At 41.8% G+C, this 15,465-nt stretch overlaps 1 protein-coding gene across 1 annotated transcript in view; it reads left to right on the top strand.

Moving 5' to 3' along the window:
* The window catches only part of STK32A (serine/threonine kinase 32A), a gene marked incomplete at both ends in the record, with an annotated part of 115,197 nt that extends 103,538 nt beyond the window's left edge, over positions 1-11,659 (top strand). The window contains 4 exons of the mRNA XM_082835399.1: positions 1,217-1,333; positions 3,725-3,850; positions 5,333-5,461; positions 11,591-11,659. Coding sequence (XP_082691525.1) covers positions 1,217-1,333; positions 3,725-3,850; positions 5,333-5,461; positions 11,591-11,659 — 441 coding nt within the window. The remainder of the gene's footprint in view (positions 1-1,216; positions 1,334-3,724; positions 3,851-5,332; positions 5,462-11,590) is intronic.
* Positions 11,660-15,465: the final 3,806 nt, after the last annotated feature.

Raw genomic sequence — 15,465 nt, 5'->3', positions numbered from 1 at the left:
TAATATATATTAGCCACTCTATTGAGAACTTTACATGTACTATGTCATTTAATTTTCCCAACACTCCCCTAAGGTGGTTCATTTTACAGAAGTAACTTCATCTTACAGATGAAGGAATTGAAACTCAAATTGACTGACCCAGTTTAGCACTCAAATCCTTTTGCCTTCAGAGCTCCAACACTTAATTACATTATGTTACCTTTTAATAATGATTTACAACAAGGAAAAAATTAAACTCCTCCATTTCTCCCAATTTACTTGGGAGAAATCGGTCCACGGTCATCTATTATCTCGAAAGAGTCAGGCACTTGATAAATGTACATATCCATATTCACTGTCCTATTGTTGGCTAATCTAATATGAAAATTGTGTTCATTCAACACACATGTAATGAGCACTCACTAGGTGCTAGGTCCCATGGGCAAAAATGTGAAGATGGTAAAAATCTCCAGCTTTAAGTAGCTCACTTCACATAAAGAGAGACAATCCCAGGGTGAATCCTGTATGAAACAGAGAAATCAACGTAGGTAAAGGCTGCCCTCTAGTGGATATCTGTGAAAATTACAACAAAGCCACCGTTTTGTTTAATTTCTTTTTCCCCCAAGTTAGGACTATAGAAGAATCTGGTTCTCTCAGAGGTAAAAATACTTTTGCCTCATCACAAAATTCTCCACCCCACTCCGTAGTACTAGCAGCTCATAGCATTTGGGACTGGGGTTGAAGTCTTCTGGGTAACCTTCTAACCTGAGCTTAGTCGTTATGATTCGAAGAAGTAAAAAGAGGTGTGTGCATGGCAAAACTCTGAATCTCTTTATCATCAACACTTAAATAACAATTTTTTAAATTTCCATTTACTGAGCGCTTGTCCAGTGTTTTAGGTAAATACTTACATTAGTTAACCTTACAAAACTGTTCCAAACTGACATCTCAGGCGTGGATTTAGCCCACAGAAATGTTTCCTTTGACCCAGAGGGTTACCAACTTTTAAAAATTCCAAGATTTCACAAGGATGTATAGATTTCTGGTACGCTTTTTTAAAAGTAGGAAATCTGGCAACCGTGGACCACATATGCATGTGGCAACACAACAATTGGCTGGAGGGGATTAGAAAATGCTATTTAGATTTTACTAGTTGAAAATTTAGCTTGGAAGCATTTGCAAAGGAACATTTTTTCTTTTACCCTTTAAAAATGAAGACTTACTTCTCTCCCTTAAGAGACCGTATCATATTCGCTCCAGTACTTCCAGCAAGGAAATTGCACACATGTTTGAGACGGCGCTTGTGACTTACCCTTCTGCCTGGTCACAGGAAATGGTGTCACTTCTTAAAAAGGTAAGAAGGACAAATGCATGACAAAAGGAAGTGATAAAAATGAAGCACATGCTCTGGTTTGAAGTTAAAAGTTAAGTTACAATATTGGAGGCAGTCACGATAAATACATTTCCAGAGTGGGTTTTGCAGCTAAGAGCTTTCAAATACATGGCTTCATTAATAAGGTGACACACACGTCCTCTTAAATGTCCCAAAGACATCTCAAACTCCATGTGCCAAATGGAATTCTTGAACTCATTATTTCCTGGACTTTCTCCAGCGTTCCTGCTCTGGCGTCTCCGTCCACCCACTAATATAAGCCAGAACCAGAAATCATTCATCATCCGCATACCCAGTTCATCACCATGTTCATATCTGACCTTTTAAATGTCTTCTGGATCTGTCACTTCTCTCCATCTATCTTCCTAGTCCTACTGCCATCAAGTCTTGCCTTTTCACTGGTTTGCCCCTGTACACTTTTATACACTCCATTCTCTTCTCTGCTGTGCCCCATAGGGATCTGTTCAATGCAAAGTTTACTGCCTTCCCATTGTTCTTAGAATAAAGATCAAAATTATTTATATGGTATAAAGGTTCTAACTACCCCTCAAGTCTTATTTTGGACTGTTGTCCCCCTTTTGACTACAAACTGCTTTGAGCTGATTTTCTCTCCTCTTTGCCCTCCCCCTCCTCACCCTCATACATCATTCTCTAACCACAGGGCCTTTGCACAAGCTAGTCTCACTGCCTAGAGCATTGCTCCCATCCCCAGCTTTTCCAGCTCCCTCCTTTAGGTCAGTACTACTAATGCGATTCACTGACTGGTTCAAGTCCACGAATTACTTCCAACAGGTCCATAACATGTATAGAAATTGAGAGAAGTATTTTAAAACTTTTATAGCAACTTGATACCTCTGATACCTCAAAGCACATGGTCAATGGACTCATCTCACTGGATAGGGTCCAAGCCTATGCAGTGATGTTGAACTCAAATCACAAGTTGCACACAGTGTGGTGTTCTACACCAGCCATGCACAGTAACACCACATAGACTTCAGTGGGTTGGAAATTAAACCAAACAAACAAAGAGAAATAACTGGCCCTTCTGCATAGTTTGAGAAACACAGCTTTAGATCTCAGCTCACGTATCACTTCCTCTGGGAGCCTCCCTCTGTTTTCAGATCACACAGCACGAACTTTCCTTCATCATATTTTTCACACTTTTAAATTATACATTGCACGTGTGTGACTCTTGGGTTAATGACCATTGTTCTTTAAGCTGCATGAGGGAAGGACCACGTCTGACTTGTTCATGGTGTCCTCAGCACTTAACACAGAGTATGACAGGTGGTAGACTTTGGTATTTAAATTAATGAGGTCCACAGTTTTCCTCAGCTTGTCAAGGTGCCTGTGTTCACCAGAAAGATTAAGGACAGCTGTAGTGAGAGCTCAGTCATGTATAGTGAATAATTACGTGAAAGAAAGAATGAGGAGCCTAAGAGGATGAGCTTGGCTTTTTTCTGAAGAGAGAAAATTGCCCAGGTTGTAACTGGTCAAGGAAAAGAGCTTTGGGGGCTAAGAATTCAAAACCTATGTCTCTTGTCTATGGGTCCAGCGTTCTGTTTTGGAATAGGGATATTGCCGTTGGTGATGTCAAAGATAAAGAATGGGGGCGGGGGTCATTTTCCATAAGCAAATTTTCCTTAGTTCCAAGACAGCGCTATTATCCCAAAAGTGCATACGGATGACCCACGGCTGTCACCTCCAGGCCCATTCTCAAGTGGAACTGCTATTTTCCATTTGAGCCACAGGACTGAAGTGATGTTGGCTCTGGAGTGGTTAAAGGGGAAAAATTCTTTAATCCCAGTTCATAAAACCCAGAACTATCACAGCAACCTTAGTTACATCTTATCTGTGGCACCCCAGTATATTTTGATTAGTGGTAAAAACTGCTAAATTTTCTAGTGTGAAATAAATTTCATTTGTTAAAACCAATGTACATTTTCCACGTAAGAAGAACAGACCTTCTCTTGGTCACTTTATATACATGGCTTGATTTAATCGTAGCTAAACCTTATGAAATAGCTTATTATCCCTTTTTTACAGATGGGTAAACTGAGGTTTAGAGAACAAACTTGCCCATCATTACTAAGTTGGGGAATCAGTAATCACACATAAGTTTGACTCAGTAGGACAAGCTATTTTCACTCACCACATTGCAACTTACAAAAACCAACTTACAATTCATTCTGACCACTCATCTATAGTATTTGTTTATGGGGCTAAGAAAGGAGAACACTACTTGTTTCCTTCAATCCTATACTTGGAAATATTCATAGGGAATCTGTATGCTTTTTTGCACTCCAAGTTCTGACCTTCCTCATGATCTTGGTGTTTGTATTCCATTGGCAGCTACTGGAACCGAATCCAGACCAACGATTTTCCCATTTGTCTGATGTTCAGAACTTCCCATATATGAATGATATGAACTGGGACGCAGTTTTGCAGAAGAGGCTCATTCCAGGATTTATTCCTAACGTGAGTCAATCTTAACAAACCCATAGTAACTCTCATTCAATGCACATTAACTCTGTGTGCCAGATATGCACATGGTCTCATTAGATAACGCGCCAATGTTGTAAGACAGCCCAGATTTCTATTTTACAGGTGAGAAAACTGAGGCACACACAGGGTAGATGGGCCACCAAAGTCACACAGCTGGGTTGGGATTCTAATCTAGATCTATGTTGGGAGTTCCAGCTCCTAACCACGTTTTGTGGCTTTTTTTGTGTGTGTGTGTGTGGTACGCGGACCTCTCACTGTTGTGGCCTCTCCCGTTGCGGGGCACAGGCTCCAGACGCGCAGGCTCAGCGGCCATGGCTCACGGGCCCAGCCGCTCCGCGGCATGTGGGATCCTCCCGGACCGGGGCACGAACCCGTGTCCCCTGCATCGGCAGGCGGACTCTCAACCACTGCGCCACCAGGGAAGCCCCTGTGGCTTACTTTTAATGGGAGGAAGTCCTAATCCTACACACAGTCATTTCTGGGAATCTGCCAGTTAAAAAAAAAAGTTTTCTCTGATTCCAAAGATATAGAAATTTGTATCCAAGGAGTTCTGAGTCAAAGGACTGACAGCTGCTGGGGATGGGGTGGGGTATTTATCTTTACCATGCACCCCTCTTCCTCTGGTAGTTCTATGCTGGACCAATATTCACAATGACTAATAGCCAAAGCGAAATAATTCCCACCGTCTCTACCCGGCCAAGGTATCTGTGGCCTCCCGCAGTCGGCCGGTAAAAGCCAGACCCAGAAGCTCCGGCCAAGGGACCAACTGAGCGCTCTGACTCCCCTCTCTCCCCACAGCCTGATTTTACACATTCAGTTGTCGCTGTCGGCAGATTGGCAGAATAACAAGCTCATGGAGCAGCAGGGGGGTGGGGTCCTACCTGGTCACCCTCCAGGGTCCAGCAGGGGCCGCTTGCACCGTGGGTGATGTATGACGCCGTGGAGATCTAGGCACCTTTCCTGTCGTTTCTGCTCTGCCACGCACCCTGCAATGAGCGCTGCCTCGAGAGACCTTCTACCTAGACTTCTCTGACTTAATTGTGAATCTGAATCATCTGGGCAGCTCGTTAAACATGCAATTTCCTGGCCCTGGTGTTCAGAAACATTAATTCTCCAGGTCTGGTTGGGGAAACTGGGAATCAACTCAGGTGATTCTGATCTACCCTTGAACCCACTTCAAGAAACAGCCCCAAAGGCAAACTTTAGAAAAATAATTATAATAGGATTTCCTTTCTAACTCATGGAAGGCTCCTTGGGAGTTTAGAAAAATATACAAAATCAAAGAACATGAAAAGCAAGGTTGGCAATAAATTATTTCAAACTTCAAGTGGGACTCGGAGCTGGTTATTCTTGGACTGCTCCTGCAGGAGGGAGTGTTATTCTCCTTATCCGGTTGGGTCTAGTTTTAGAAAGATACAGGTATCTAAGGAGTGAGTCAACCTGGCTTCCTTGCAGAAAGGCAGGCTGAATTGCGACCCCACCTTTGAGCTCGAAGAAATGATTCTGGAGTCCAAGCCTCTTCACAAGAAAAAGAAGCGCCTGGCCAAGAAGGAGAAGGAAATGAGGAAATGTGATTCCTCCCAGGTAAGCAGTCCCCTCAGACCCAGGGTCGTGGGAATCTTCGTGGCAGCTGCAATTCGTGGGAGAGCTTCTGGTGGGCGGCCATCCCACGAGAACTGGCTGCTTCATGAATGTGAGACGGAGCTGAACACCCCAGCTTCTGAAAGGGCAGCTCTGGGGGGGGGGGTCCCAGCAGCAACATTTCACAGGTGGACTTCCTCCCTAGGTTTCTGCCATTAACTTGATTCCCTTACTGCCCTCTCCCAGCTCTCAATTCAAACTTTGCAATCTCCTGGGAGAAAATCGAATTGGCCAAGCCTAGGTCAGGTGACCATCCCTAAAATGATGGAAATGGGCTGGTTCTAAAGGACACACATGGTGGCTGTTTTGGGCCACACTCCAAGGACTTACTGGGAGCAGCAGACCCTAGACGGGGGTGTCTGTTCTTTGCCGGACGCAGAATCTTGTGATATCAGGGCTAGCAGAAGTAAGGAGTACCTATTCACAGAAAAGATAGAACTCTTATACGGGTGAGCACTACTGCTGGAATTCAGGCTGAGTCAAATTAATTTTGTAACTAACTGCATTATCCTCTGTCAGAGTTCGAGGTCAGATTTCAATACGGTAACCTGCAGGGACTCAGTAGGATTTTATACATGTGGTTCTGCATATTATAATGATGGTAAAGTAACAAACATTCATTTTGCCTCTAATGGCCATCCATCATCCACCCGTCACCCTACCCACTCAACTAATGGTCGTGCATTCTTCCATCCCTGCATCTCTCCATCCCTCCATTCTTCCATCCCTGCATCTCTCCATCCCTCCATTCCTCCATCTCTCCACCCCTCCATCCCTCCCCCCATCCAATTGTTTAGGCTATTTTTACTGAATCCCTATTATCTGCCACATTCTGTGCTCAACACTGGAGAGAGATATAGATGAGATATTATTTCTGCATTCACTGACATCTGTTCTCAAAGATTGCATAGTCTTGTGGTGAAAATAGCTCTTCAAATAAGTATCCTCAATGTCCCTAATTTCTCTAGTCCTCAGGGGCTACTATACCCTTTAACGGTCAGTTAACCAAAGTCCACATCCTGTTTGTCCACAGAACTGGCCTCTTACCAGATTCCCATCCTTAAGTGTTTTCTAGGGCCCTCCAAGGAATGCTTAGCTATGCCACAAACCCATCTTGCTTCTTGCTTTTTACTTCACCCATCTTCCTCCTAATGATCTGTTCTTCTTCATATAACCAACCAGCTTCTCCAGGCCAGCTCCTTCCTTTGCACCTAGAAAGCTTGCCTATGCAGGCTCCTCTGTTAACAGACCCCCAAATGTAGCCAAGTACAGGACATCATCTTAATTACAAGTTTTCTAAAGTTTTAGAGATGACAGCAATCTGTGAGTAACTTTTGCCATGCCTTCCATGCTCTATATGATCTGTCTATTTCCCCCGCCCCAACCCTTGTACTATGCCATTCTTGACCTTAAGATATTTCTGCTTTCTTAATGTAGATATCTACAGCTATAAAGTTCCCTCTGAGCACTGCCTTTCTCTGCATCTCTTAAGTTTTGGCATGTTGTATTTTTGTTTTCATTCACCTCAAAATAGTTCCTAATTCTTCTTGTGATTTATTTTTTGACACATCGGTTGCTTAAGAATGTGTTAATTTCCACGTTTGTGAATTTTCCAGTTTTTCTTCCGTTTTTGATTTCTAGCTTCATTGTGGTCAGAGAAAATATTTTGTATGATTTTAATCTTTTTAAATCTATTGAGACCTGTTTTGTGGCCTAACATATGGTTTCCTTCCATGGTTTCCTTTGACTATTTGAGCATACCTAAAATAGTTGTTTTAGGGTCTCTGTCTAGTAAGTCCAATGTCTGGGCTTCCTCAGGGATGATTTATGTCAGTTTATTTGGTTTCTTTGAATGGGCCATACTTTCTTGTTTCTTTGTACACCTTGTGGTATTTTTGTTGAAAACTTGCTAGTTGACTATTACAATCCAGTAACTCCAGAAATCAGATTCTCCCCTTCTTTCTCTAGGGTTTGCTGTTTTTTGATTGTTGAAGGCTGTACTTGCATTTTTGAGTGACTTTTACAAACTATTCTGCAAAAAGGCTATTCCTTGTCATGCATCACCACTGCTGTCTCTTGTTATGTTAGCTTGTGTTCAGATAATACTTTGATAGAGATTTCCTTAAACACCAGGACCATTTTTAAGTTGCTTTTTTCCTGATTCAGTGTTTGTCTGGTTGCTATAAACCTCTGCTTGCTTTCCAGAGTTCTGACAGTGTTGGCCCTAACGGTTTCTGTTTGTTTTTCTGATGTCTCTGTTGAGGGTTGGGGGTTTGGAGCTGCCTCTGCCATCATTTTGCTCTAGTTTCTCCTAATCTTATAGCCTCCATTTAAAAATAAAAAGGATTTTGTTTCAAAACAAAGAGTAGCCTTCCCTCAAAGAAGAATCAGAAAGATGGTGCATCTCAAAGTAGCACTTTATCTCTATTCAAGGATTTTAAAATGTGAGAGTCAATCTTAGCAGCTCCTTACATCATCATCATGCTTGTTTATTCATTCAGCTGAATCTGGGGGTGTGGCCGGGGCATCAGGATTTTTTAAGTTCTTCAGGTGATTCAGGTATGCAGTGACTGTTACCATCTACAGCTGTAGAATGCAGGCTGTGATTAAATAAAGTTAAAGCACTAAAGTTTTCCTTTCCCCCGTGTCTCTGTTTCCTCATTTATAAAATGGAGTTAGTATTGCTACCTACTTCATAGACTGTTCTGAGTCAATTAGTACATGTCTGCCAAAATGCTAGCCGTTGTTAAAGAAGATGTACATATACACAATGGAATATTACTCAGCCATAAAAAAGAATGAAATAATGCCATCTCCAGCAACATGGATGGACCTAGAGATTATCATACTAAGTAAAGTAAGTCAGAAAGAGAAAGACATACATCATAGAATATCACTTATATGTGGAATCTAAAATATGACACAGATGAACTTATCTACAAAACAGAAACAGACTCACAGAGAACAGACCTGTGGCTGCTAAGGGGGAGACGGAGTAGGGGAGGGATGGATTGGGAGTTTGGGATTGACATATACACACTACTATATCTAAAATAGATAACTAATAAGGACCTACTGTATAACACAGGGAACTCTGCTCAATATTCCGTAATAACCTAAATGGGAAAAGAAATTTAAAAAAGAATAGCTATATGTATAACTGAATCACTTTGCTGTACACCCGAAATGAACACAACGTTAGTAACGTTGTAAATCAACTATAGTCCAGTATAAAATAAAGATTAAAAAACAGAAACGAAAAAAAATTAAAGAGCTAACCCTAAAAAAAAAAAAAAGTTAGCCATTTTTTATGTTTTACTTTTCCACTCGACTTCCTGACTTCTAACTCCATTCTTTTCCATGACTCTGGTTCATGCTCACAGTAGATGCCTCTGTTGTTTCTTTGCATCCAGGATGTTCTCCACTGACCCTCTCTGCTCATCAGCCCCTTTAAAGTAGAGAACCAAAAAGACTGACACACACCCAGTCTGCCTGCTATGGAAGCAAATGGCCTAAGTCCTCTTTTTCTGCCTCCTGAGATTTCCACCTGCTCTAAACCCTTCAGATATTTCTGATGCCATCTCTACTTACACCAGTCTAATCTCGGTTTGTTCTGTCATCCCTGAGAAGCACATTCTAACATTTTTTAATCAGTAGTTCTCTTTTCAACCACATAAGACTCATTCGTTCCTCCATTCTGTTTGCTCCCCACTCCTCTCCCTCATACTCTGGCTACTGCTGTTGACTTGTCCATGTAGCTGCACTTCTTAAACTTTTCCAACTAAAGCAGAGGAAAAAGAACATGTGGCACATGAGCCCTTAGGGCCAGGGTGGGACTCATAGGGTCTGCAGTGCCGTATCACAAACTCATCTGAGTGTGCACTTTACATCTTTGTTTAAATAAAACAGAGTTATATGACAGAGAAAAGAACTTGAGTGAATTTCTGCATTTTAGTGACTATAATCTTGATTTTTAATGTTAAAATGTTAATATTTTAAATATCTTCATGTTAAACTTTATATAACATTTTGTATGTTTATGTATTTTATATGTTTATATTACACATATATTTTTATGTCTATAATATATATAAGTACCTAAATATGTACATAAATATAGAAACATGTATATGTATAAAATACAAACATATATAAAACATAAACATGTTTCTATAAACATATAAAGTATTATATAAATGTGTTAAGACATTATGTAATATTTTATATATTTATATATTTTTATGGAATATTTAAATGTTAAAAATATTTGTTCTACAATCTTGGGGTAAATCTGCTGCCCCCAGGAGCTCTATCAGATCATGTTTATCCCATAGCTTCATGTCCCCTATTACTGATACTGGAAACCCCCAGGGTTACAGGTACCCCAACTTGAGGATAAGAGTGAGGTGTAGCAGAATCTCTTTTCTCTCCTTTGTTTTGCTTCCCCCCACCCCTTCTCTGAAAATGTCCTCTCCTTTTTATAGTTTACTCTCCCAACACTTAATTATTTGTTCAGGAAAGGTAAAAAAAAAAAAAAAAAACAACTCTCTGGTACTTGAAGACTTAGTATTTGCTAATTCCTAGATTTAAAAACAAAATGAATGAATGATATTTTTTCCTTCAAGAAGAATATTTGTCATCAGAAGTCATTTGGAAGTATTTTGTTACAGATGTTTAAAACATTTGATCTGGGGCTGATACTGTACTGGGCCTGATGATGGTCATTTCTCTGAGGTTACATTTTCTGATTATGTTGGAAACATCATCTAGAGATACTGACAGCCAGACAGTGAAGCAGCAAAGCAAATGCTTTGCAAATCTGTGAGAAAGTCACAACTGAAGAAGGCTGCTCACCACAACCGAAGTATAATCAGCCCCAGTGCAGCTGAGGGGAACAGTCAATCCGAATTCAGCGTGAAGACATGTTTCCAGGCTACTCGTTAAATCCAAGCAGAACTGTTGTTGAACCCAAGTTTGTGTGCCTGACGCACAGTGAGGTCAAACAAACCGAAATGTTTGAGTTTAGAGCAGAGAAAGGTTTATTGCAGGGGTCAAGCAAGGTGAAAGGGGAGGAGGGGATGGGCTCAAAAGACCCAAACTCCCCGACGGCTTTCAGACAAGGGTTTTTTAAAGACAGTGTTTAGGAAAGAGGGTCATAGGATGCGTGTTCAGCTCATGGACCTTCTTCTGATTGGTTGGTGGCGAGGGAACGGGGTGATGTTTTGGGAATCTCAACCCTCTGGTTCCAACCAGCCTGGGGTCTACGTGCTCTGGTCAGCATTTAGTCACCATCCCCCACTTGGCTGGAGGGTCTGAGTTTCTACAGAACAACTCAAAGATACGCATCAGATTGTTATCCAGTTCCCTTCAGGAGGAAATGGGAGTCCTGTGATTCTATTGTCCTAATAATTAACTGCTTCAGTGCTCTTTGGAACTTGGGAAAGGCCTAGGAGACTAAAGCCTTTTTTCTCTACAAAGAAAAACGGGGGGCACAGAGCGACTCTTGTACCTGGGAAGGCCCCACAGGGTCCTGCTCAGTTTCAGTCTCCCCTTCTCTTTGAATCCTGAGGGGGACAGGGGCAGGACAGAAAAGGGAATAAAGTTTTGGACAGAGAGATTAATCATAAACTTGGCAGGGGAACTCAGTTTTAGGGGGACTTGGTTTCAGAACCTCCAAACCTTTTACATGAGGGCCAGGAGACGAGAAGCAAATAGGGGACCAGCTTAATAAACCCTTGTGCCCATCTGCCTTGAAGCCGTGGTTTCTTGGGCTAAATGGCTGAAAGACATCCAGCTCGTAAACCATAACCCAGGTCTTCTTTGCTGCCTCATCGTGGGGAGCAGAGAGTTGATGTATTTTTCCCTGTTTCTTTCCTATATGCTCCTCTATTAATCTCATTGTGGTCTCACTCCTGCTACAAACTCTCAAATAGCATCTATTTTGAGGACACACTGGTCCTCCTCGATTTGGGCCACTCAGTTAACAGACACTCAGTAGGTTACTGGCTACTTGAGGATCTTCATTGGTCTGCTAACTATACCTCTATTTTTTTTCCAACATTCACCCGGAAGATGTGCCTTCTTCAGGAGCACCTTGAATCTGTCCAAAAGGAGTTCATAATTTTCAACCGAGAGAAGTAAGTAACCCCTGGAAGAACAGCAGCTCAGCAAATGATGGAGTGTTTCAGCCAGATTCAACTTGCAAAGACTTAATATAGTTTTAAACATTTTTTCCTTTCTGATTACAAAAATAATGCATATCCATGATAGAAAATCTGGAAAATACAGAAACTTTGTTTTCTTGTAAGAGATTTCAAAAATTGTAATAGGTAAATTAGCTTAGTATCAGGTTTCTGTTGATGGGAAGGGCAGAAGAACGGGGACTTCAACACTTAAAATCAATGATGTTTGTAAGAGTTACCCTGGCTCACGCCTCTTTATAAATTGTTGGGCTTAATGCTATCACTTCAAAAGCTTAAATCTTTTCTTTTTCACTTCAATGAATAAACCCACTTTATTTTTTTCCTTTTAAGAGTCAAAAAGGACTTTAATAAAAGACAAGCCAATCAAGCCTTGGAACAAACCAAAGACCCACAAGAAAAGGATGGCCGGAATAACCCGTGAAGTCCTCAACATCTTCTTGGGACATTTCCACGTCAGGAAGAAGTGACAGAAATTCTCACCTCTCCACACCTCACGCACCTTAGAAAATATGACTGAATACCTTTGGAGGGAGGCAGCATGACCCAGGGAAGAGTCCCCAGGCTCCCGGGAACTAGATTCACCACCGCGCGACCTTGAGCAAGTTACTTACCCCTTTCTCTGCTTCATCAGTTTTTTCATCTAAAAACGAGAACGTAATACTAGATGAGCCCTATGCTGCCTTTTTACTGCCACCGTTCTCCATTCTGTTATTCTAAACAGCCTCTATTTTTATTTTAAAAGGAATATTTGGACGCAGATTTATTTTTTCCACTCCTAATTACACTGTGACAAATGGACATTGCTGGGTGATGGAGCGAATCTCTTCAGAGTTAGAAAACTTCATCAATTGGTCAGAATCCCCAAATCCGACTGAATAGGAGTAAGGAATTCATTCAGGAAGAAATGAGTGGGACCAGATTATAAGTAACACAGATTGATGAGGGCCTTCCAGTGGTGTGCTTAAGTCAGAACACCGTACCAGCTTGTATCAATTGTAAGAGCCACTACGCGCATCTGTCCCAGCACCCCGTACAGTGATGTGAAGTTGAGAGTTGAAATTGGTGATGGTGGAAGTATTTATATCGTGGAAATTGGCAGATGCTACAAATCAGGGCTTTCTACCCTTTCCGGCCCCCACCACCCACCCGGCCCCGGGAAGCCAGTTGTGAAATATTAGCACACCACTGGCCTTCTTCTAGAAGCATGTTCCTTGAGAGCTAATTGTCCTCTTAAGACTACCAGAGACCTGTGTCCGGAGAGCATCAGAAAAGAACATTGTCACATTGAAAGCACCTCCACCTTGTAGTACCTGAAGTTGTATCTTATATGGGAGTTACAGTCTGTCAGATTGTGAGGTGAATTTGGAAGATAGTAAAACTTACCCTTGAAAAATTCCTTTAATATACACAACATATGGTGAGTATCTTTTCTTAGAGAAGCCCAATATCATGAGACCCTTCACTAATGAAACGAGTCATCTTTTTTGGTTCTTTTTTTTTTTTTTGGTCTCACTTTTGGCTAATAAAAGATGCACTAAAGTGTTGAACAGATTATACATGCCTTTATAAACTAGAATCACATGCTTAGAACTGTGGGATGCCCACACATCTGAGAGGTCTAAGACTGACTAAGGGAACAGCAATACTTACTTGTGCTTACTGCAAGAATGGCGGGCAGAATCCCCTATTTAAAATAGTATTGATATTTCACTTTTTCTTTATATTGTATTTATTTATTTGCCAAACACAAAGTTTAATTCACCGAAGTTGGGATGTAACTTTACTCCCCTGATACACAGAAGATCTTTGCAGAAGAACTATTTTTGGCAACTCACAGATGCTGCTGGGTAGAGTCAAGAATGAACAGGGTTGGTGGGGGATTGCTTTAACTGTTGGCCACTCAGATCATCTAAACCTTGTCCTTACTTAGGGAGACTATGGGCCTCAGCAGGGTGGCTGTAAGCTGGCAACAGGGGAGACCAGACAGGTGGAAATGGGCAGAAGTAACAGAGACGGCCACAAGCTACATAGGACTTCTCCAGAAAGGAGGTCGCACTGGGGCAACTAGACATGGGCAGGAAGCCAGTGCTGAACTTTAATTCAGCACTGATGGTTTTCTCCCCACTGAGCTAATAGGCCCCACATTTCTGGCCTTGAAAAGCTGTGAAATAGTGTCTCTATACTTGAAGAGTAACCATATTTTTGTTAAGAATTAAAAGCCAGCTCTTGTGTTGTCTGATTCCTTTTCTCTACATTTCCCCCATATTATATGTCTGTGCTGTGTTTTTCTCCAAACACTATAAACTCTGGCTCAATTCCCCAAGAAGGGGGAATGGGTTGACAAGAGCTACAAGGAGGTGACCAGATTCTGCTCCTGGTTGGTAACCAGGAGTGTCAGGGCCATTTGCATGTTTACCAATTTATTTCATTTGTTTCAATTCAAGCCTTGATGTGCTGTCGCCTCATCTCTCCAGTTACCTGATTCTTTCTCTCACTCTGACCTTATATATATCATCCCAAATGAGAGACTGGGAAACACCCAAGTGCAATGGGATTGGTAGGGTCTCCATTGGGATGGGAATTAAATCATTTGTGCCATTTCACGTCTATACAGTTTATAACGGGATAGGAACCCAATACAACCTCTGTAGGTTGAATCCCTAGTTTTTACTTCCAATGACCTGATTCCACGCCTACAGCACCCTTACCGGCTGTCAAGAACCATGGATGCACTGACTAGAGAGGTAAGATGGATTTCCCATCCTAATCAGGTTACAGACCCACCACGTAATATTTCAAGTTAGAAAAGAAAAAGCATTGTATCCATCGGTACAGAACGGCTGATTTTAAGCACCTCCCACCACTGGACATTTTGAGTGTTAGGACAAAAGTGTTTTCCAAAAAATAGAATAATTCTTAGATCCTTACCATGATTGCTAGTTGTTGAAATCAGATCCTTGGGTTTTATTCCATAACTTGGGCTAAAATTTACTACCCTACAGGGTGGAACATATCTCATCTAGATGTGTGACAACGAAGGCTCAGGGCTAAGCATTTTAGAAAACAGGGTGACTCTTAATTCCTTTTGTCCGGCGTTTCTGGCATCTTTTTCTCCTCACAGCTTCCTCCCTTACCTGTGTGGAACATCTGAAAAGTGAGCAGGTTTGGAAGACCAGCGGCATCCTGGTTCTAACCCTCTGGCACTGTAGCGGGGTCACCCACCCCAGTGCATCCACAGGGACCGCTAGTGGATGGGTGGGGCAGCCCTGTGACCCTGGCCATGACGCGGACTCCACGGAAGGAGAGGCTCTGCTAATGGCTCAACCCCAAAAGGCAGCACTGGTTTTGGCTGAGGGCATTGCTGGGGCAGGAACGAATGTCCAGCCGCACAGAGCATTGCTCCATTAATTAGGGTCACTTAATTGATTAGTGGTTAGGCTGCTTCTGATAGTAAAGGGTTTTTTTGTTTTTTTTGGGAAACTAGCTAAATTAATTATATTGCATATACACAATAAAATACCATGAAGAAAGCAAACATATATAGTCTTCGGTTGAACCATATACCATTCTAAGCGCTCTAGATTACGTATACTCTCTCACATAAGTTCCCAACAATACTACTACTGATAGTAAAGTTTTAAGCAGAAGAAAGTAGACTTCATCACATAATAGCTTTTCCAGACTGGATTGATGAATAAATAACTAGGGAGAAGGAGTGGGTCATAGAGCTAGCAGGGGCCAGTG

Source organism: Leucopleurus acutus (genome assembly GCF_964270905.1).
Source record: "Leucopleurus acutus genome assembly, chromosome: 3".
Taxonomy (NCBI): domain Eukaryota; kingdom Metazoa; phylum Chordata; class Mammalia; order Artiodactyla; family Delphinidae; genus Leucopleurus; species Leucopleurus acutus.
The sequence above is the reverse complement of the archived record's forward strand: the minus strand, read 5'-3'. Positions and strand labels throughout refer to the sequence as shown.